At 40.9% G+C, this 18309-nt stretch overlaps 1 protein-coding gene across 15 annotated transcripts in view; it reads right to left on the reverse strand.

Annotated features, from left to right (window-relative positions):
- ptk2aa (protein tyrosine kinase 2aa) overlaps positions 1–18309 on the reverse strand; it is a 71475-nt gene that overhangs the window by 34240 nt on the left and 18926 nt on the right. For 6 of the 15 annotated variants that reach the window (XM_039819327.1, XM_039819328.1, XM_039819336.1 and 3 more), the window contains exons 1-7: positions 13689–13940; positions 12552–12796; positions 9717–9886; positions 7129–7216; positions 6814–6893; positions 6506–6568; positions 3914–3968 (exon numbers count right to left, since the gene is read on the reverse strand). In XM_039819327.1, coding sequence (XP_039675261.1) covers positions 3914–3968; positions 6506–6568; positions 6814–6893; positions 7129–7216; positions 9717–9886; positions 12552–12796; positions 13689–13812 — 825 coding nt within the window. In that variant the 5' untranslated portion in view covers positions 13813–13940. Of the gene's footprint in view, positions 1–3913; positions 3969–6505; positions 6569–6813; positions 6894–7128; positions 7217–9712; positions 9887–12551; positions 12797–13688; positions 13960–17873; positions 17901–18309 lie in introns of those variants that run through there. The other 9 variants (XM_039819338.1, XM_039819339.1, XM_039819329.1 and 6 more) reach the window with 5 other exon arrangements.

An 18309-nucleotide genomic window follows, 5' to 3' on the forward strand; every position in this document is an offset into this window, starting at 1 on the left:
CATCGGCATTACACGGTGTTAGCGTATCTGTGTATGTAATGTCTGTATCGACTTGTACCGGTCACGCAGCCACGATGGTCGGTGCATTGTCGTAGACACACGCAGCCGCTTTTCTGGAAATCCTTGCGTGTCCGTGCAACCGACACAAGTCCACAGCGGTCCGCTGCATGTATGTATGAGCCCATCTCCACCGCATCCATCTGTGAGGTTGTCAGCTTTGTGTCTGCCTGGCTCAGAGCTCCGTCCAGCAAAAAGCCACAAAGCTTAAAACACTCTAAAAAGTTAGCTTTGGCTGCTTCTCGGTTTCCAGGATTACTCTGCTATCAGCCTCTGTCACGTACCGTGTAGAGCTTGTGAGAAGGCAGTGTCGCTGTCAAATCTATGCCTGGGAAAAGTAACGTTGCGCCGAATTGAAAAAGGAACTACGTTTCGTTCCCACATTTTCAGTAGTAGCGCGTTACACTACTTTTTACCCGAAAAAAGTAGTTACATTACTGTAACGTAACTACTGGTCATGACTGACCAGTTATGTCACTCTGGTGACCAGTCACAGTCAATGCTTCTTTTTTTTTTATTCAGTCTGTTTAGAGAAGGAAGGACACAATGATAGCTGTGTGTACAGTGTTTGTTTTTGTTGTTTTGTTTTTGTGTGTTTTATTATGGTGTTTTTTTTGGTTTTTTTTTTTTTATGTTTTTTTTTTTTGTTTTTTTGTTTGTTTTTTTTTATTAAAAAAAAAAAAATATTATTTAAAAAAAAAAAAAAAATTTTTTTAAAACACAAAGGAAAGGGAAGAGAGGAGCTATATTAAAAGCCTATATTTAGTCGGGCATATTGGTTAAAACACAAACCAGTTTGTGGCCGGGTTGAGTCAGCGCGTAGAGCAGGCGCACATATACTGAGAGGTTTATGCTTTGATGCAGAGGTCCAGGGTTTGAATCCGACCTGTGATGATTTCCTGCAGGTCTTCCCCCTCGATCCCCTTTCTCTCCTAGCTGTCCTATCAAATAAACACGGAAAAAGCCCAAAAATAATCTTGAAGAAAAAAAAAAAATAAAGTTTCAACCTTACCATCATCAGGGTGAAAATAATTTTTTAAAAAAACTTGCTTTTTCACTGACTTAAATGTAGTGATATATTTAATTCTGTGTTAATGTACATATCAATGTTATCCTAGGATACATGCACTATAGCCCTGCTGGTTTAGTTTCTGATCCATAACTGTACCACTAACCTCCTGTTAATGAATGACTATATGTATTTATTTTATTTATTTTGATTTGAGTCATTAATCCTAATACTGCACACAATCCAGATCCACTGTAATAAATAGTACCTAACCAATACATGCAATAGTATTATTCTCCATATACTTTCTTGGCGTCATTTAAAAGTTAAACAAATATTCATAATGTAAATAATACAAATCAGAAGAGACTATATTGACAGACATTTAATTGATGATTGCGCTCTCAAATCATTATATTATGTAAATACATTTTAGACCTGTTGTAGAAAATATACATAATATATACTTTAAAAATAATAAAAAATGTCTGCTTTCTTCAAATGAACATTAATTTCTATATAGAAATTAATGTTCATTTGAAGAAATATTTGCATATATATATATAAACAATAAATCTCACTGCAGTATCACTAAATCATTTTGTGCTCAATCTGATGATGACACAGACTCCACAGCTCAAGCTGGTTGATCAAACTTTGATCTCCAACGCCAAAACAGATCAGTTTTACTAAACCTGCTGCCCAGCCCGTCAATATGAATGAACACTCTGCTCTCTATAAAGCTTTCACCACAGCTAACATCAGTCACTGTTTACTACCACAGCCATCTGCTCGGAGGTTTGGTGCGTGTGTGTGTGTGTGTGTGTGTGTGTTGTGTGGAAGTAGAGTCCATTGAGGGTGAATAATCCCATTAAATGACTACCATTCTCTTTCACCAGAGCAAACGTCAGAAACGTAAATGACAGCTGTGCGCATGCACACACACACACACACACACACACACACACACACACACACACACACACACACACACACACACACACACACACACACACACACACACACACACACACACACACACACACACACACACACACACACACACACACACAGATATGTCAGAGACTTCACTTTCGTCCTACCAACAGTTCAACACCCAATTTTTTTTTTAATTATTATTATCCAAGTGTTATAATTGAGATGCTGGAACCAGAAAATTATGGGTATTTTTACTTGAAAAACGACAACAATTGTAAAAATAACCAATTATTTGGCTCATTGCTTCAGCTCTAGAACTCATGATGTTAAATGTAAGTAACTTATACCTCTACTCATTCTCTTTTTGTTCTTAAATTCATTTAGAGGTGTTGGCCATGTATCATTATCCGGACCATATATGATCAAATAGAAATCAATATAAGCCATTGTACATTACAGCGTCAGTCCTGACATCTATAATCAAGTCAGGTGCGCCAATGAATGGATGTTTAACTGCACATATGTCACTGAGTGCATCTTCGTGGCTTATAAAGCAGGGGGAGTGTGTGTTGTCATATCTGCCAAAGGAGTAGAAACAGAGAGAAAGAGGAGAGGAGGTAAAGTCAGTGATGAGGGGGGAGTCAGCAGGGCTGGACAGACGGGGGGGGGACCCTAAAAGGAGACGCACATTGATACCTCCTCCTCCCTCCTCATTGTTGGAAAGAGAAAGTGGGTTTAAACATGACCTTAGGGTCACACACACACAACACATGTACACAAACACAGTTTCCCTCCCTCTGCAGAGCATCTGTCCGCCCGCCTGCTGACATCAAGACCTTTTCGGGTCACTGGGGCCTCTCACACACACACACACACACACACACACACACACACACACACACACACACACACACACACACACACACACACACACACACACACACACACACACACACACACACACACACACACACACACACACACACACACACACACACACACACACACACACACACACACACACACACACGTGCCGTAAATTTATCACTGACAGACACTTACTTGTGCAAGCACACCCACCCATCACATGCAACCAAAAATGACAAAATGACTGTCTATTCTAACACAAAAGCTTATTTAACGTGTGTTCATCTCACAACCAAAGTTATTAAACCTGCAGGATGCGGATGATTTGATAAACAACAAATTAAAATTTCAGTATCAATCCTGGCTAGCAGTTTCCCGTTTCCAGTCTTTGTATTAAATTAAGCTAATCCGTTGCTGGCTGTACCCTTATATTTACTGGATAGACATGACAGTGCTATCAATCTTCTCATCTAACTCTCGGCAAGAAAGCGTATTAAGTGTATTTCCCAAAATGTCAAACTATTCCTCTAATGGTGAGGCTTGCAAAACAGGGTTTCTTCACCGGTGAAAACTACATTCATCACACTCATCCGTATGTAAGGAGGTTCTCTGGTAAAAAATATCACATTTTCACCTAAACTGCGCTGGTTAGTCAGCCAAGATTTAATTTCTATTGTGTTGAGTCTTTGGACTGTTTCACACTTTGTCAGCCAGGCCAGCCTGGGTCTGACAACACATCAAGTAACACATTCTGAAACTTGGCTCAAGGGCACATTCACTTACACTAGGAAGCTGCCTATAAACCACGTGCTTTGGTTACTTTTAGTAACGGAGTAACTCCATTGGAGCAGATGGACCACTAGCAGCAGCTGAATGAGGGGAGAGCATTACTTGCTCACCCTACCAGGACACCCACATTTAGATCAGAAACCCTCTTATTTATTTCAAGAAGAGAAAGTAAATATGGTGTTTGTTTCAGCAACCTAACACATATACTCCTCCACCTCTCTTTTGATCTCCATTTAAAGGCATTAATCTCACCTTGACGGAATCCAACAGGTCTTTTGGGAAAAAGCGCCTCAAACCAACGTCTTTCCTGAAAAGAGAGACAGAGAGAGATACGAGAGGAAGAGAGCAGCATAATGATTGTGCTGTAATGACACAGAGGAATGTTAATTGACAACCACTTCTGTCTTTATCTGATTTCAGCAGCTTATTTTTTCTTCTGTAGAGAAATTACCAAACAACATCTATAGACAGATACAGTTAGGCAGGACAGACAACTGAAGAAAAGAAACAGAAACAAAAAGCTATGACTGAGTGCGGACTATACAGAGCACTGCTCATCTTTTCCGAAGAGACCGGGCTAAGGAAAAAGCAAGAGAGAGAGAGAGAGACAGAGAGAGGCAGGGAGGAGTACAAAGAAGGAGACAACAGAGACAAAGAAAGATGTGCGGAGCTAAAACAGGAAGCTAGCTAATAACTCCTCTGGAGAGAAGACAAGTACAGGGGGAGGAGGAGAGAACGAGTTGAGGGAGAGAGTAGGGAATAGGCAGAGAGCTTACATCATCCTATTTCTCCAACATAGGTCAAATATCAGTCAAGTATTATTTTAGTCTTATTACAGTGTTGGGATTTCAATTTAAGGGCAGTTCAGATGGTGTCAAGCTGTGTTGTAAATCACAGATACAAGTGCTGCCCTGTGGCTGTCTAAACTGCCAGGCTTGCCTCAGCATAAAATATTCTCCACTGTGGCAAACACACGTACAAATACTACTACTTTGCTTAGGGCTGTGCATTATGTCTATAAAAAGTATAAAACATGCTGTATTTAACCCCTAAAACTGTCCTCTCTCTCAAAATCAAAGTTGTGCAAGTCACAGGAGCAGGAAGAAGCACAAACAAAGAATATAATGCTCTGAAAGAGGACACACCAAGCCGACCTCAAAGAACAAGCACTGATGAAGGCCCACTGATTAAACGCGTTGCATTAATTCAATTCAATTTCAATTCAATTTTATTTATAGTATCAAATCATAACAAAAGTTATCTCGAGACACTTTCCAAAACCCCAACAATTACAGTAATTCCATCAAGAGCAAGCATTAGCAGTGGCTATCGCGACAGTGGCAAGGAAAAACTCCCTTTTAGGAAGAAACCTCGGCCAACAAACCACAAGGACTACAACCAAATACAAACAGCTGATCTCCAACATGCACATATGTCCAGTGGCTGCATAAATGGAACAAACCAGGCAGTAGTCTGTCATCCTACACCAAACAACCATGTGGAAAACAAATCAAACTAGTCTACCATGTTCACACTAATGCAAACCTGTTTTATTATATACTTTGGAAACAGACAAAATGGGTTTGTAAATTTCCTAATTATGTCTGAAAGGTTTCCTGGAAAGAACTATGCAATTGGTAAAACAGGATGGGGAAAATAGAGATAGTGTTCAATTTGTACACACTTCCAGTTAATTAACTCCAATTTCTTGCTAGCGTAACCTACAAAGAACATGCAAAAGAGGAAGCTCTTTCAAGTGAACTCCTTGAAAATTATAAAAAAGGGAATTATCCGGAAATCATGGACCCACTAAAAATAAAATGTTCAATTCTGGTCTTTTGCCATTTCATGAAAAAGAAAAGGCAGAGATGAAAAAAGGAGAAATTAAATGGGTGAAATAACAGACACTACCCAGAATCTATGGGCGGTGATCGACCACAGACACTCAACAAGAGTCACGATGGCCAACTGTCAGTTTGGTGTATCCAAAGCCCCGGCAGCACTTTCCCTCTCCCTATCTTGTTGGTTTAAAATATGCATGACACAACATCTTTTTCCAATCAACAGAGAGAGACAGTGAGGGAGAGATAGAGAAAAAAAACAAAGCGAGGGAGAAGGCAGGAGAAAAGCAGACCAAAATAGAGGACAAGAGCTAGAGAACAGAGACAGAGAAGGACTGAGAGGACGAAGAAGAGAGACAAAGAGATATCGGTGGAAAGACAGAGGTCATTCTTCTCAATTAATTGGAGAGCTCGTTAGGCTGATGGACAGAAAGAAAGACCTCATTGGAATAGGGCAGCTCATTAGAATCTGACCATGTTAGAGCCAAGCCTTGTTAGGACCAGAGCTTGTTAATGTTCCTCATCGACCATCTACCAGGGAGCTGATGGTGGATCAACACATGGAGCAACCAAGAGAGCTAACAGACAGAGCAGCCAAACCCAAATTAATCTACAAAAAATAGTATTAAACATACATGATCGGGTGCTGAATAAACACAGTGTACAAAAATGATAATTGTAGCTAGATTGTAGACTTTCTTCGCACCAGTAAATGTGAAAACAGTCAAGTTGGACTGCAACAGAACTGAACAACAATGTTTAAATGTTTCCCGACTTTTGTACCGTTAATAAAATTATGTAATATAATAATACAATAATATTATTGTTTTTTTCACGTATCCAGATTTCTAGGAACTGCATATAAATGCCGTACCAAAAACGGAGACGCTGTGTTGTTTTTCTGTTTGGTTACAAAAATGGTTCCAGGTAGAGGAAGGATGTGATGTACCAGAGAGGTTATAAGCTGCTGCTGCAGCACTTTGCTCATGAAGAAAATACTTACTCCAGTAGTTCATAGTTGGATTTCTTGTCCAAGGCGTTTCCTCTCATCTCTTTGAAGAACCTCCTGAAATCAAACCAACAGAACAGAGAGAGAACATGGTCAGATACATTCCACACACACACACACACACACACACACACACACACACACACACACACACACACACACACACACACACACACACACACACACACACACACACACATTTGTTGTAAAAAGAGAATAGCCATGGAACATGAAAAAATCTTGTAGTATTCAGTATAAGTCCTAAAAGAAAGCCTCCGTTCAGTAGTGTGAGAAAATCCCACCTGATTTCTAGACAGCCCAGTTTGAGAGCTACATCTTGTTCCACCGGTTCCCCGATCTCTGTCATGTAGTCATTCTTCACCTGGGAGACACAAATACACATCACAAAAATATGTTTATTTAAACATTTCTTTTTACAAACAATAAATGGCAAGCCATGTATCTCACACACAAACACACATGCAGTCCTGCGGACCTAGATTACCTAAAGGCAGACACACAGTCCTTCAAGCAGTGCCATATGTCTCAGTGCTGGCTAGCTGCTGGCAGGAAATTCAATGTGTTTGTATTTGTGTTGTGTTGTGTTTGTGTGGTACCTGGTGGTAGAAGTAGTTGAGCGTAGGTTTGTCTTCTGTAAACTGCTGCACAAAGCCCTTTGGAAGATACCGGATCCTTAACTCATACCTACAGAGGACAAGAAAAAAGGGAGAGAGAGTGTGTTATGTACAGTACAATTTTTCCAACTTATGCCGACCTTACACCAAACGACTTTTCAAGCGATTCCACTGTCGCAGACTAATTTCCAATATCGGAATGAAATCATCAGAGTCTTGCTAGAGTTGGGGCGCACTCCCGTCGTCTCAATCGTTGGGTGTAAGGTGGTCATAAAACTCAATCTGAGTTTTTCCCGTTCTGACGTTCCGACAAAGTGAAACTATATATTAGATATTGAACAGTCAACAACCAATGAGTGCGCTCCCTCCAGCACTAAACAGGAAGCAGCAAACGGCTAGAGCCAGTGTTGTCCAACGGGAGTTTTACCGGCAGATAAACGTAGACCTTCGGGTACTGCCGCTGTTTATCTGCATGTACGGCAGAACAGAAAATCTGCAAACTTTCCCTAAAGTTACCAGCTAACGCTAGCGGCAGCTAGCTAGCTTAATTACATTTTTCAAAACGAATCTAGTTGTAGTCTTGCAATGTGTGATCCTGCAAGATCCTCAGTCTTTACATATTATGACAATCTTTAACGTCAGATGTGAGATGATTGTCTTTAGATGTGAGATGGTGTCAGACTTTCAAAGTCTGTTCAGTCTTCTAGTGTAAAGTAGGCATTAAAGGTCCCATGGCATGAAAATTTCACTTTATGAGGTTTTTTAACATTAATATGCCTTCCCCCAGCCTGCCTATGGTCCCCCAGTGGCTAGAAATGGCGATAGGTGTAAACCAAGCCCTGGGTATCCTGCTCTGCCTTTGAGAAAATGAAAGCTCAGATTGGCCGATCTGGAATCTTGCTCCTTCACGAGGTCATAAGGAGCAAGGTTACCTCCCCTTTCTCTGCTTTGCCCGCCCAGAGAATTTGGCCCACCCTCTCTCCTCCTCAATAGCTACAGACACAGAAATGGCACATTCTAAGGAAAGCTCATTGTGGGACTGGCTCTAGTGGCTGTAATTCTGCACCAAGGCTGAATTTCGGGAAAGAGACTTCAGATACAGTAGTAGGGGACCACTGAGGTCTATATAAAAGCATCCAAAGAGCACCATGTCATGGGACCTTTAAGTAGCAAAAACAAGTCTTGGTCTTCATACTGTACAAAAACTTGCAGCTTCTGTATCCACTGGAAAGAAATGTTGGGATACAGTGATATGTTTGACTTGTCTTCTATGTGGCAAAAACATCAAAATAAATCAATATAAGAACCAAGTGGAGAGCAGAGGAGAGGAAAGGAGGACAGATGTTGATTGAACTAAAGGCATTAGATTAAATCAATCAAAAAGAAGACACGATTATAGAGAGGATGATGAGAAGGAGAAGGGAGGATTAGAGAAGGAGTAAGGAGAGGCAGAGACGAAAGGAGGTGAGGAAAAAATTGATTTGCAAGAATGCAAATAAGAAGACTGATTGCAAAATCAGTGGAGGAGAGAGAGAGTTGTTGACTAAGTCAGACAAAGCATGCATCTGGTTCTCTCTCTTTATGTCCACAATGGAAAATGTCTCTACCTCACAATAGCATTAGCACCCAGACAGCCACAATAAATGTAATATATACCAGTGAATTAACATTCAAACTGCCAAACCAACTCAACCACACGGTACCACACACACAGACAAGACCTCCCATCACCATACAACAGACGGGTCGCACTATTTTTCATGTAATAAATCACTTCTGCTATTTTGGTGTACAATAGGGCTGATTGCTGAAGCTAGCTGTTTAAGGAGACCGTGACTTTGACTAAATGTACATAGGTCACGTTAAACATCAAGGAAACTGGTTATAAAGGGAAACCTCACAGCTTTTCTTGATGTCCTTTCCTCAAGTTCCTGCATGCACCTGCCACAGAATCTCAAGTCAAGCTGGACGACATTTTGTCATTGGCATCTCAATAAATCTCATAAAGCTAAAGCTGCTCTGCCCGGTAATGTTTTGAGATGATAACACCTCAATTTTAAACTATTCTTGGTCATTGGCGCTGCATAAAAGTGCAAAAAGTGCTGTTACAACAGATTTCACTCCCCATTAATTTCTATGAGGAACAGGCAGAGACTGTACTGAAATTGACCCCATCTTTTCCACTGTGTGCAGAGTTTAGTCTGATAAAACTTTGACATACAGCATTGCGAGGCTCTCCAATGTCCAGCAAATTTGAGAGAAACTGTGAGATTGACCTCTTGTTCATAAAATATTAATTGTTTATATCCTCATTTAAATAACTACATGGCTTTGACACTGCTTAGCTAATCGTAAGCTGTATGGTTTACAACTTTGTGGACTGCTGTTGTTAGCCCGCTAGCCATGCTAATGCCCAAGACAGGCTTCAGCTTACTGTAATTGATAGAATATTCAATATGCTACATTAGCACAATGACCCTATCAAACACAATGTTCAGAAGATGACACACACACACAGACACACACACACACACACACACACACACACACACACACACTTCTTCTCTCACCTCCACTCCTCGTTTGGTCGTGCCTGGTCATATTTCTCTCTGACGTGGGACACGCCCATATCGGGGTGGAGCCAGTGCACCTGGTCTCTGGATTGGCCGTTGCTGAGACGCAGGCCAAAACAAGACGTCCAGCGCACTTTGTGGATGTCCAGAATCTTCTGGATGATTCCCTGGTGACAAAGAGTGAACAATGTTATTGTTATACTTTTTTGTTTTTTTTACCCACATCCCCTGCACTCAACACTGATATTATTTAAGGCTAAAGTACAAATTCTGCAGAAATTACTTTTAGCACTGGTGTATAAGGCTAAATTGGGCTAAATCACAAAACAATGTGGACCTTTATCTACGGTGGTACTGTCCTAGGTGTGGTGACCCAACAACAACATGTATATCACTGTGGTGAGTGCTAAATAAAAACAGTCTTTCGTACCTCAGTGTGCCAACTGTGCTCATGTTTATGTCTGGCTTTTTGCATCAGGTCAATGAGGGCATGAGTCTATGCGTGTGTGTGTAGGTGACTTCAAGCGATTTAACATGACGTTCCCACCCAAACAAGTTGACAGACATCATACACACATGCATGAAAATGCTCACAGAACCATGAGTTGCAAAAACACTAGGGGGTCTGACCTAGATACTGAAGGAGAAAGCGAGGAGAGAAGATGTGCAGTGACGTGTCCTGTACGATCACTAAAGTTTGAGCAGCGCTAAGTAGTTTGTACGTCATGGGAGTGGATCTAAAAGCATACTGCTAAGTAAACAAACACACGTACACACACGTACACACACAGATAGTGTGCCCTGAGGTTATATGTATTTGCTAGCAAAATACTCTGTCCTTTATCAGAGCAGACAGCTAGGAACTTGAGCTGAGGACAAACAGCAAAAAGTCCCCTTTTCCTACATAAGGGGGCACAGGGGGCCAAATGAGCACCAAATATTACCATCGTGAAAGTTATAATGTTAAGTTTTAATAGAATAATGGTAAAATCTGCAGCTGAAAACAGTCCCCAGCAAATGCACTATTTTCCCCTGTTTTAGTAATGTTTACGTAGCAATGCTAGCGGCTCGGGTCTAAGGATGGCAATGTCAGTCTATCAGTCCACTAGGGTTGTGCCGATGGACGACATCATCGTCCAACAATGGAGAGCCACCATCGTGATGCCACGCCCCCCACCCTGTCAAACACACTAATCCTAGTCGCGGGCGCTGGACGGGAAATTGACAAGTGCGTCGGTCTTAAACTAGCAAAGACACAAAGACAAGACATAGGGCTCCTTAAGTGGAAGCTACTTTTTCCCCATTAACGTGCAACCTATTTGTGAAAAAGACCATCGCTTTGAGCAGACTGGATTGGCTGTAGTGATACATTCTCTCTCTCTCTCTCCCTGTCAGTTGTAGCTCGCTCTACCTTCTAGTAACGTTGGACACAGCGGTCTCGAGTGAGAGAGAAAAAAGCGTTAAAAGTGGAACGCTATCACACTTTCCTTTCTCCCCTCATTGGACTGAGTTTGTCGACACTACTCTGTGCGTGCATCAATAAGTAAGTCTGATGTCCTGTAGGTACGAGACGATGTTATGCAGGATTTATGAATGTACGTTAGCAACAGTAGGCTAATTCACGAGGGTGCTATTTTATGTGTGAGCCAATATTGCGCATCTGTTCATGTGCGCTGCAAGAGTTATGTTTCTGTTTATTGAATGCGTTATTCAGTGCAAACATAACCGAGAATGTAGTTTAAACTCAGTAATGATGGTATGTTAGGTTATTACTGTCGCTCTGTTGAAGGCAAACGTTCCATTGTACTGTCGTTACGCAGATCACGGACATCTGATTGACTTTACTGCACCGTACTTAAGTGAAAGTAGGTCACGTTGTAAAACCTACCAGCAGGGCACCATTTACAGAGGGCATTTACATGTATGTCGAATCGTTTCTATGTCAACTGTTGGCCCATAGTAGTAGAAAAAAAGATATGAGCTACCCCCCCCCCCCGCCCCAGCCCCCGATATTATCGTCCATCACAATGTTTTACTGTAAACATCGTCAACTGCCAATTTAGGGGACATCACCCAACCCTACAGTCCACCACTTTGGTTCAGACAGAAAAATCTCAACAACTATTGGATGGATTGCCTTGACATTTATTACAGACATTAACTGTCCCCAGAGGATGGATCCTCCTGACGGTGGTGATGCCCTGACTACATTTCCTCTAGCGCCACCACAAGGTTGACATTTGTGATTTTAAGTGAATGTTTTGACAACTACTAAATGTATTGCCATGAAATTTGATACAAGCATTAATGTTCACCACGGGATACATTTGGTGATCATTGTCAAAAATGTAATTTGTCCAGTACTTGGTATATGACCAAATACCTGCAAAACTATTGATATTCTCATCAGTTTCAGGTGTACTTTTTGTTTACTGCTAAGTTGGAAATGCTAGCATGCTAACACAAACTAAGATGGTGAACATGATAAACATGACCTGCTAAAATCAGCATGTTAGTATTGTCATTTTTAACATGTTATAGTGCTGACATTAGCATTAGGATCTAACCACCACTGTGCCTAAGTACAGCCGCACAGAGCTGCTAGCATGGCTATGGACTCTAAGTCTTGTTTACTCGGAAAACACCGAGCGGCAAAGTAACACACTGCTGGCTTTGGTGTTTTCATGGGATTTGTTTACAATTTGAAAAATGTAGAATAACACCTGACTTTCAGTTTGAACTGTTTTGGATTGCATTTAATTGTAAGGCGTCTCCTGTATTTTGTCACAACATAGACATTAAGTACATGGTGGGACATAATGGATGGCTTACCCGGACATCGGTTGCATCTCCATATCTGATATTGGAGGACCAGCAGCTGTGTTCAGTGTTGGTCTCAAAGTGATGGAAGACTTTCAGAACCCTGTCCACGGAGCCAGCCATGGTTCGGTCCGACCCCCCCGCACTCAGCCGTGACTTGGCGCCTCCCAGGAGGGCATGGTTCAGGTTGGGGTCCAGGTAGGCTGTTGCCATGGTTTTCCCAGCTGACACTGCTGCTGCTAGGTGTCTGTCATATTCTGGGCAGGAGAAGAGAACAAATCAGACATCGGTGAAATGAGTAAGAATAGACAAGAATCAGAAGAGAATGTATTTTTCTTTATTTAACTTAATCCTTCCTATGAGAGTTTACACATACATAGGAGAAGAATGTATTAGGGCAAACATAATATTATGTACTGATGCTACATGTTTTCTCCTCCTCTCTGATGTGCTTGTAATGTTGTGGACTTGAATCCTACCTAAGTTCTTTGGCAAGATAGTTCTGTGGGAAGATGAAAAACACTGAACAACTTAATACCAGAGAGAGAAATAAAGAGAGAAGTATAGTCAGGGTCAAGGCTCAATATGTAAGCACCTGTTGCTATGACACAAAGACAATGCACCTCAGACTGACGTTTTTCCTGAAAATGAAGTCGTGACATTGACACACTTCCTGGAATTTCACAGTAACTTCATCTGGGAATGCCCGACAAGAACTACCTCCTCTGTGTCTGTGTGTAGAGGGTGCAAGATGTGTGTTTTCGTATGTGTGTGTGTGCCCCGTGTAGGGAAAAAAAAATTGTGAGATCTCTTTCACTCTCTCTTTTTCTGCTTCCCTTTAGTCCTGTGCATCTCCTCCTCTCTCCTCCATTAAAGGAAAATTGATATGTTCTAGCAGGTAATTACACCTGAAAGAAAGAGACAGAGAGAGCGGATACACATACACACACAGAACTTAAGAGAAAAGAGTGCAAAGTTGTTGAGGGATAGATCACAGTAAGATCAATATGTTACTTTGCCAAATTTCAAATGGTAAATACTTGTATATCAACAAATCAATCTGATGGCTGTGTATGTGTGTGTGTGTGTGTGTGTGTGTGTGTGTGTGTGTGTGTGTGTGTGTGTTTGTTAAGGAGATTTAATTTATACCTCTATCCCAACACATGGGGAAGGGGCTACAGCCGCTCATCGCCATGGAAACACATGTCTGTCCCTCCCTGTGTCTGTCTGCCCGGAGGACAGATAGACAACTAGTGGTCTCACAGCCACGCATCACAGACGGAATCTTTTCTTTACAAAAGCTAAATAAATACACACACACACACACCAATGCCTGACACAACTGCAAGAACACGCTCACATAACCAAAACACTACCACACACACACACACACACACACACACACACACACACACACACACACACACACACACACACACACACACACACACACACACACACACACACACACACACACACACACACACACACACACACACACACACACACACACACACTCCTGCTTCAAGGCAGAAATCTTTGTCTCCAACTATTGTCAACAGCTTTGTTAGCCAACAGTTACTTCCACAGCGGTAATCCTCAAAAAGGCCAATATTCTGGTCCATTGACACTTGTATGGAGTGTGAAGATGCTACAAAAACACACCAACAGGTAAAATGTAAAAAAATAAATAAAACTGATTTCTTTGTCTTCTTAATCCATTCCTGTTATCTACAGCTGAACAAGTCAAGAAAGATCCCCAGAGATGTAAAGTAAGCCACAAACTTCCCTCCTCTTTTTCAGTCCACTTCAAAATTACTCTTCAGCGGCCCCTCTTGGATGACAACACACTGTTTGTTTTTTGCCCAAGTTCTGCCCCATGCCTGCACTCCATAGTTACGCAGTTGCCGTGGAAGAGTCAAACGACCATCGCTCAGGAGAGGATTTGGGTTATTTCACTCAGTGGAGTCGCTGTGATGGTGAGAAGACTGCCCCTCCAGCAAAAGTTCACAGCCCAATCCGACTTGTACAGGGCTGATCCAATGGACATTCAGTTGGTTAGTGGTCACAGAGAAGGAAAGATAAATACTGTGCTCAGTGATAAACAGTTACAAAAGTTATCTTCTTCTCATGGAAAAAGAAAGTGAGAGAAAACAGTGAGCCAGAAAAAGAAAGGAAACAGAGACAGTGGGACAAAGAGAGAGAAATAATATGTAGCGATTGTTTCAGGATGAATGAGAGGAAAAGTGGACAGAGTTGCACAACAGAAAGAAAGCTGAGTGGAGAATAGAGAGAGAGAGAGAGAGAGGGGGGGGCTTCTGGAGGGAGGAGCTAGAAACTATTAATATGCTAATCTTGCTAGTCTCTTGCGTTCAATGAAAAAAAACAAAAAACTCTTGCTTCGGTTTATGAAGCTGACCTCAGAACAGCCCTATGTTGTACGGCTACCATCACAAATGCAACTCAAAGGAAGAGAAGAAAAAAGAAGAGAAAAATAACTAACTACTCAGACTCATCTACAGTATTTCATTAAGATCTTAATCAGCTCCACAGCAGTACTCCTGCAGCCAATTGAAAGCTCAATATCAGGGTTTTCCCTACCATTAGGCGCAGCACCCAAGCCATTTTGGCCACCACCTAAGCCGAATGTATGTAAAATCAATGTGAGCATCAAAACTAACTTAATGATTTTTCTTAGATCTAATGATTGTAGTTGGTCCCCAGTGGACTTCTTTAGCAAGTTTTGTCTTTAAGCTTTGAGTGTTATTTATTATGTGCTCTAGCTTTTCCAATGTTTCAGACTGATATGGTAGTAATAATAATGGGAAATTGCAAAAAACATTTATTGAAAAACGTAACATTTTCTTAAGGGAGGACCCCTAAACCCTTTACCAAATACGTGCACCTAAGTCAAATTGCCACCATCCCCTGATCTTGCACAGATTACATGTCCTTCTTCCTATACATATTGTGGATGAAAAATAAATACATAAAATGAAAAACATTCTCCCAAACCCTAATATTCTATCATAGAAGATTAGAAAAGAGCATTTGGGCCAACACTGCCATTGGTCCTGGCTGTGCCCAGCATGTAAACTAGCAGCTGTTAGCAACATGCCAACCAATCCAATTCCAAACCAAGATCTCAATCAATCGCACTTCATACTGCACATTAAAAGTCATTCAGCGTGTACTTTGGGGGTCCTACACTCTCCAGCTCAAGTGCTCAAGGCACTGCCCTGAATGTTCATCTCCAAGGCAACGTGCCTACAGGATTCCTTACGAGCGAGTGCCACCTATCACCGTGACTGGTGCTGCTGACCAGATGCCAGCCTCCAATAATCAAATGGATATTTAAATGGCTGAACACATCGACTGGAGAACTGAACAGACCTCAGTCAGTTACTGAACACACACAAGTACACAGAAACATGAAACCTTAATGGTACCTTGTGTGTGTGTGTGTGTACATGTGGGTTTCCTTTAATTTGTGCTCCATCTCAGGCATTGGCCATTGTTATGAAGATCTGGTGGGAGCAGGGGGTTTTAGTAGTGTGTGTGTGTCTTTTGTCAGAGGGCCGGATGTTGCCATGAATGGGAAGCGCTCTTTTGGGACTGTGTTTTTTTTTTTTTTTTTTTTTTTTCTCTCTCTCTCTCTAATTAAAGTGGACAATTAATGTTTGCACCCATGCCTTGAAGTTAAATTTCAAAGGCTATTTGAATTACAAACTTATTCTTTATTTCGTAAATTCAAACCGTGTTTTCCTGCATGTAATCGACATCACTCTTTACTTTACTGCATTACTTTTTTGCTGCTGACCTTTTCAGAACTACATGTAACAATAAAACTTTTGCTAGGGGTTTTCATACCTGCATGTCAAAATGTCATTTAGAGTCAGAGCCCCTTTAACTACTGTCAATGTCAACTTTACAGGCCCCCCCCACCCCCTATCAATACAGTAATGAGGTTGTAATGGTTCTTTAGTTCTTTGCTTTTAAAAAAATATATGTTGTATTTTTTTATATAATTTGAAAAATGAATACAACTATTGAAAGATATTTATTTGCAGGGTGACGTGTTCCTGCGTTATAATTTCCTTGACCTAGAGGAGGAACGTAGTCGTTGGCATCAACAGTTTAATCCAAGATGTACTACTTGCACTGATGCCATGCATCGCCTCTGGCGTTGCTAATCAAATAAATAGATATGTCAGTGGTCCAATGTAATATCTGAAGCCTACGGAGTGATCATACTGATGAAGACCCCACACCTTAAAGTCATCACCTAAGGCGTGAAGGAGCAAAACATAGTTTTAATTAAGCTAACAAAAACACAAAAACATCGGTACACACACTGGAATTACCCTTGAACATCCTGTCCAACTTTGTGTCTGTATTGAAAATTCCATTGTTATTCTCTTGCTTCCTCCCAGCTGGCAACAAATGAGAATTGCAGGACACTGGTCACTTAATTCATCTGATATAACTGGCCAGCAAGGCCTTCTTTCAGGGCATGATGCCATGACTGAGTCATAATTCATATGATTTAGCCCGGAGCGTGTTCAGACGTTTTGATTATTTGAAAAGCAATTTTTCTACATTTAAGAGTTGCATTTAATTTAGTTTTTCCTCAATATACTATCGGTATAGTCGACAGAGTAATCTTATAAGCATACTTGTTCTTAGTTACACTGTAATCCCTTTCATGAAACAATGTAATACTAAATAAAAGTGTTCCTCATCTTTGACAAAATAACCTTAACTCAAGGTCCACTTACTACTAATTTACATTTCCGGAGATTTCAACTGCATCTCATGGTCTTTACTAAAAAATAGATACAGGTAATAAATTGCAATATATCTCAATATGTTTAAAATCGCAATAATATCTTATTGTGACATAAGTATCGTTATAATTGATTCCCACCCCTAATCTTCACCCACAAATTGCATGTAGGCTCGGACGTCATGGCGTTGGCTTAGTTGTCGTCACATGATTTCAATGTGAAACTTAGGTCACATGATGACAACTAAGCCAACTCCATGACAACTGAGCCAATTTTAATTAGCTGGTGGAGACATGGTTAAAAGCTCCAGAAACAAAACAAAAAGGCTCGTAAGTGATCGATTGTTAATTTTGTCTCATCAAAGATCGTCTTATCAAACTATTCCCAAGGCCATTTAATGAAGTTTCACACTAATGCTCCTCATCTATTGTGATGACCTGATCACACTTAAGTTGCTACAAACTCTGAATGTGTGAGTGAAGCAGCAGCTGAGAGATTAGCAGTGCTGTAGCAGGTGTCTACAAAACACTCCGGGTCAGCTACTCACCTGTGTAGTAGGCAATCCTGGAAATATCTGCAAGACAAACAGAAAAAATAGAGTTGCCTGGTGTGATAATTATGACCCACTGAATAAAAAAATCATCAGGTCAGATCAAACATGTTAATGAAGTTTTTGAAGTCCCACAGCAGGTGTTCTCAGATAAGTTACTTCATCTAAATTCGATTGATTTGAAAATAAAAAAAAAAAAAAAAAAATCAATAGCCCATTGTTACATGATTTACCCCCACCCGAGATATGCTGAAGCTTTATTGGTTAGACTAACAAGCTGACTGGGAAATGTTCCGTTGCCTTGGGCCTCTTTTGTGTTGGCATTTTAAACTCTGGCTGATTTATGAGGACTATGGTTAACCTTTTCTCAGATCTCTGCAGGGTAAATCCAGACAGCTAGCTAGACTATCTGTCCAATCTGAGTTTTCTGTTG

Source organism: Perca fluviatilis, chromosome 13 (assembly GCF_010015445.1).
Source record: "Perca fluviatilis chromosome 13, GENO_Pfluv_1.0, whole genome shotgun sequence".
NCBI lineage: Eukaryota > Metazoa > Chordata > Actinopteri > Perciformes > Percidae > Perca > Perca fluviatilis.